Here is a 6,183-nt window from a genome sequence, read left to right on the forward strand (position 1 = left end):
ATTTAGTTTTTAGCTCTAGCTTAGTCATATGCCATGAATGAACTCACAAGCATTGCTCCAACACAAGTAGTTTTTAAAAAAATCACGGAATCTGTAAATGTAGGGGAACTGAAAACTAGTAGGTAGATGCAACATTCATGACTTCATTTTTGGAAGCTTATGCCAGGGTTGTCAAGCCTTGGAATGGGCTGCCCAGGGAAGTGGTGGAGTCCCCATCGCTGGAGGCATTTAAAAGAAGGATGGATGAGGTGCTCAGGGACATGGTTTAGTGGTGGGATGGCAGGGTTAGGTTAACAGTTGGACTTGTCGATCTGAAAGGTCTTTTCCAACCTAAATGATTCTGTGATTCTATGATTCATGATAAAATTATGTAAGGATACCAATCTTATAGTTTAAATGTACAGGATGCCTGAAATGCTTGCAGGTGGTTACTCCTCAGTGGTGACATAGTTGTACTATGATTATGTGCTTGTTCATAAGAAATACAGAATGAGGCTGGATATCAGTATGATTATGAATTATTTTCTCTACTTTTTTTCCCCTGAAAGGTGATAAATCTTTCATGAAACAAATTGAAAAAGCCTAACTTTCTTCCTAATTTTAGACTTTAGTTCGTTCATTTCAGGGACAAAAGAAAGGCAGAGGAATGGCAACAGTGAGAGAACTATGTTGATTCTTGGGGAACAGAGCTACAAAGCATTGTGACATTGATTATTAAACAAACAAAAGCAATAGATGTTGCATTTCTTTTAAGGGATTTAAATGAAAAGGAAAAATGCGCTGGAATATCTTCTGCAGGTGCATTTAAGTGTAGAGGGAAAAGCTTACCTGCCACAATTACATCTTAAGTAATGTAACAATGTCATTATAGAATTAATAGAAAACAAACTCCTGAGATTTTTCAAATCCTCAATTCCGTTAATTTTTCAAAGGGTGGTTTCAACAGTAGTTTAATACATAGAAAACCTAACTCTCTGGTTGTACAAGCTCTATGCAGGAACACAACAGCACCCACTTTGGCGAGAGTTGCCAGTGCGGACCATGCACCTGTACCGAGGAATAGCCATGGCAGCAGCAATTGCCTCTGTCCTGAATATTCATTCAAACACAAACCACCTTTGCACAGCTTTCAAAGGAGCTTGAACTCAAGAATACTATCCACTCTATTGCAGTGCTATGCATAATGTTAGGCTCTTTGAAGCACGAGGTCTCCTCCAATTAATTGACCTATCCATGACATCACCTCAGGAATTACGACACTATGAAAGTTATATTCAGGCCAGGAATAGGCAACTGCTCCTCTCAGATGGCACTAGGAAGTGGATCAAATGCAATCTGCCCTCCTCAATACTACAGAATTAATTTAAAAGCCACATCTGAGAGCGGACTGCAATAAATTAACGTGTACGCCAGGCAAGATTTAGTTCAAATATAGCCCTGGGGTCATGCTTATTATGGAGGTCTTGCTATAGATCCTAGAATCTAAAAGCACGTGCCATTTTAAAAAAGGCCAATTTTAAATAACAGTTTCCTCTACAGAAAGCTAAGCGAAGTCTGCAAGCACTTCTGCACATGATTAATTTTACAGATGCCAGAATTAAGCATGGGCGAAATTATCTGCAGTATAACTTAACATTTAGAGATGTCGTTCTTGCAGAAAAAAAGAAACTCATCAAGGGTTTAAGATAAATATACTGCTGAAGCAGCAAAATGGCTGGAGCAAGTTAACGAGCAGATTTTCCTTAACACTGTGAATGACACAGTGCCTGATTCAGTCTGCTGACTACGATCTGCATGGTGGAAAATATAGTCCTTTTTCCCTTTCAGTTGCTGCTCAGTGAATAGTTGGCACTTTTAAACATTTGGATAGCTAATTGTCAAAAATAAAGTAGTGGGGTTTGGCATTGTTATAAGAATAGAATTAAAAACATACAAGTGCTAATTAACATTAAATCAATCAATAAACGTGAATAATGAACCCAATAATATTTGATGAAAAATAATCTAAAAAAAAAAAACCCCAACCCTAAACCTGTTTATTGACTGAACACTATATTTTCCAGTGGGGAAAAGTCTGGCCCATATTTCGGGCAGAATGTTACAAAGTTCAGAATTCAGATATTCTTCACAGTTGTTTACAAAGGGGTTTTTTTCCCCCATATTTTGAATACAACTTTAATATATTATTTACTGAAATGAAATGCCTCTTAGAAAGATCAAGGGCAAGAATCTAAAGGTATTTCATCTAGCAATATTAAGCTTAAATGGCTACTGCTATTTACTAGTTATACCTTAAAATATGAAATGCCACACAACCTGGCTTTCTTTCAAAAGAGGATACTATGGTACCTACGAGAAAATGTTAATGTCACAAGTCCTTCTCCCTGCCTTCTAATCTTTTTTTTAATTGTAATTAATTTTTTAAAAAAAATATGCAATGCTTATTGACAATTCTGAGTCTTATACTCTAAAACAAAATAAATCTTTTTGAACCTTTAAAGGAATACCTCAATGATGGTTGGTTTGCCCACATTTTCTACAGTTGGTGAGCCATACAGCACTCCATCACTGTATGGTGTCCTTTGTATATAGCGTAGCCATCCAGGTCTATCAGGGTAACCCATTAAGTTGGTATTAAATGTTATGGGATCATTACTTATTTCACCTAGATAGGAAAAAAATATATTATTTACAAGAAAATACTATACACTTTGATCTTGATGTTTCCATTAGAAAATATTCTGTCTTCCAGTCATGTCTTCTAAACATTACCAAAAAGAAACAAAACAAAAAAACCCCAAAAAATTGCTAACCTTCACATCAGACTTATGTGGACTCCTACTTGGCACTTGTAATTATTAAGAAATGCATATTGAAAAGTGTAACCAAATGCAGAGATGAACATGCTTGTACTTCTGAGAGTCCTGGCTAACTCTGTGTGCTCGCACTCATTAACTAGTAGGTCTGATTTTTAAAGAGCTCAGTTCCACCCGGAATTGAAGCATCTAACCTCCTCACTGACAAAAGCACAAAGGTCTCAGTCCTTTAATTCCCAAAGAAATGTTCTTTTATTTATGGTTCTAATGATGGCTCTGGAGACCCAATGTACCTGGGCAGGCTTACTGTGAAGAGTGGCTGTGTAACCATCAATGTCTGAAAGTCTCTCTTAGCGTCAGGGTATACATACAGGTCTTCAGCACCAACAGCCTGGCAGTAGTTTTAATTTAGAGAACAAATTAATTCAAAAAAGAACCAGACATTCCTGCAAAATGGATCCACTGATGGCTACTAAATCCAGTGGTCCAGATGCAATCTCTAAAAGTCCCTGAAGTTAAACCAGTACAACAGTTCTTGTGGTCCTTATGGATACTCTTACAAATGGCTGGATTTGACTTTGGTTTAGCTTTTGTAAGCACTACCAGATCCTCACCGCTGCGGCGCGAGCACCTTACAGCTGAGGCACAGAACTCGGGCAGATCGGCTCGGAGCCTGCGCGGACGCCCCTGCACTGCACTGCTCCGCTCCAGCTCGCCTTTGAAATGGCAGCAGCAGCAATTGTAGGACAAGTAACAACAGAAGGTGACAGGCAGGCTGGCACAGAAGGCAGAAACTGAGCCCAGGGAAGAAAGAACGGCCATCATCTCCTCCAGAGAGGAACAAAGAGGCTGAGACCAAAGGGTAACTAGTTTTCAGGTATGCATTTACGCACCTGGCTGTGGGCAAAAGGGACCAAACCCACACCAAACCAGCACCAGGGTGTAATGCAACTTTCCTCACACTTCCCTCGGGACATGCCAGTAATCTAATCTATTGCATTCATAATAAAATTCCCAGCATCACAAATGATTTGGGGAAAAATCTGAAAGCCACCTGTCATACACTCTGGTTTGCCCTTCATCAAGGTAGGCCATGCTAACGATCCAGCACAGCAGACAAAAAATAAAAGGACCATGGTAGCAGCTGGCCTTACAGTGGGTTTCTGATATCATTACAATCATCTAGGGGTACAACAATTTCAGCAGCGTCTGGCATCAGATTCGTACTGCCTTTGAATCACATGAGTGTCAAGGCAGGCTGGGGCTGTAAGGATTCGAAAGACAATCCATCTTTAGCAAAATTTCCAGGTTCCTTCCATCTATGTGCCAAAACTGGGAGAGAGGCAAACTTCACTCTGCCAGTCGCTGGTACGGAAAATGAAGACTCAGGTACATATGTCAGGAGAAACATCCATTTTTAAAGGAGAGGAAATTATTAAAACATTTGGTCTTATTCATGACAAAATTTAACCAATGCTAACAGAAGCTCCTTTTTTCTTTAAAGTGAGTTTTGAAAATAGTACTCTCAAATCAATTCAAAAGCTTATTAATGAAGCATGTTTTGATTATGTGTGCACTATACATTTATTATAGGTTTTTCCTATTTTTATAGGAAAATAGGATATATTTATATAAATAGGATATATTTATAGATTTATTATTCCATTTCAGTACTGATAAGCATGTGGGGCAGAATGTTCTCCTCCTCTTCCCTCCCCTAGATTGCTTATACGTATGCTAACCTGCCAATGACCAATCCTTTAGGTTTGCCTTAGGTGTACGTCAAAACACCACACTTCAGAAATCACAGCTCCTTCTCCAAAAACTAACTACTTACTAACATGAAACTGTTCCTAAAGATAGGAAGAAGGCTGAATCCAAAGGAGCATTCATTTTAAATGAAAGAAAACATCATCACATAGTCTCATATTTGATTTAATCTTCTATTTTGTCTCAAGTTTACCTTATGCTTCCAAAGTGCTCCTCCATATAGCCTGATACATTTTTAACAGACATAATTATTAGTCTTCCACGATTTCATATTTAATGCGAAAGTGGAATGGTATACTTCCTAATCTCAGATATATGTGTTATTATGCCCTCCCAAATGAAGTACATTTTTCACAATACACAATTATATGCCTCTTTTCACAAATGATGATCACAAACCAGAACATTTTAAACTTGTAGGACCACATATTCTTTTCATTTGAAGATATTTCAATAGAAACTAAAAACTGTCCTTTGTATGTTATATGCTGAACTGTAAAGTATGCTAAATACACTTGAATTTTTTTAAACATTTTTCTTCCTACATTTTTATATAATATGGAACATCTTAGCATCCCATACCAGGCTTTGGGTAAGGAGGAAATTCCCCCTTAAAGTACTCTCTCTCCAAAACATGAACAAAAAGAACTCCAGCAGAAGGGTATACATTCCGATCAGAGTGCGCCTTAGACAGAATCGTGTACACTGAAAAGCAGAAGGAAAGATAAGAGACAGAAAAAAGCAAAAGTGAGACAGGCTCTAGATAATACAGCATGCATTTCAACAGCAATGTGGGCAGCCTGGGAGAAGGAAAGCAACAAATATTAGATACCTGTTAATAAGTTTTTTAAAGGTTGCACAGATTTAAGAACAGAACACAGAGCAAACCCTCTCTTTGCCCAACAGGATCCCTTCCAACACTGCAATAAACAAACCCAGCTGTGTTAGGATTTCAGAAGTTGCATGAGCTCTTTATTTTTATTGCAATTAAAAAAACCAAAAAACAAACAAGGGAGACTATTGTAATCTTATAGTTGGTTTATTTGCAATATTACATGAATAAAATACATTAAATCAATGATACAATCATGTTTTCTTGATGTTTTACATAAAAATAAGGAACATGAAAAATATGGAGGAACCTTACCAATCAATGGTATTGATTCCGCACTGAATGGAAATGGCAGATTTTTCAGTTCTTGTGCAGAAAAGGACAAAGCAATTCACTGCAGCTGAGGATTTATATGAGTTCTTAAAGCTAGACTTTCTTAGACCAGCAAGTTCAGATAACATACATCTAAAAATCTGGTTAGAGAGCTCATTATTGAAGATATTGTGCTTGTATTGAAAGCTAAAATAGGAGGACATGAGCAATTATAGACCAGTCAGGTGTCACTGATTCCAAAACACCAAAACCAAACCCCACCATCTTTTACAGGACTCAGAATTAAAAACCTAAAGGAAACTTAATTCAGAACAATCAGCATTTGTAAAAGCAATATGCTATTTTTTATGTAATTACAAATTCAGTTGATAAAAGCAAATCTTACTTAGGTATAACACATTTGACACAGTACTATATACACATTTTTATGAA

General features: G+C 37.4%; 1 protein-coding gene across 1 annotated transcript in view; it reads right to left on the reverse strand.

Moving 5' to 3' along the window:
* Positions 1-2,661, reverse strand: part of SGCE (sarcoglycan epsilon) — a 16,211-nt gene extending 13,550 nt beyond the window's left edge. Inside the window, exon 1 of the mRNA XM_035897508.1 lies at positions 2,508-2,661. Within this exon, the coding sequence (XP_035753401.1) occupies positions 2,508-2,624 (117 nt within the window). The 5' untranslated portion in view covers positions 2,625-2,661. The remainder of the gene's footprint in view (positions 1-2,507) is intronic.
* Positions 2,662-6,183: the final 3,522 nt, after the last annotated feature.

Source organism: Egretta garzetta, unplaced genomic scaffold (assembly GCF_000687185.1).
Source record: "Egretta garzetta isolate BGI_Z169 unplaced genomic scaffold, ASM68718v1 scaffold30, whole genome shotgun sequence".
NCBI classification, from domain to species: Eukaryota; Metazoa; Chordata; class Aves; order Pelecaniformes; family Ardeidae; genus Egretta; species Egretta garzetta.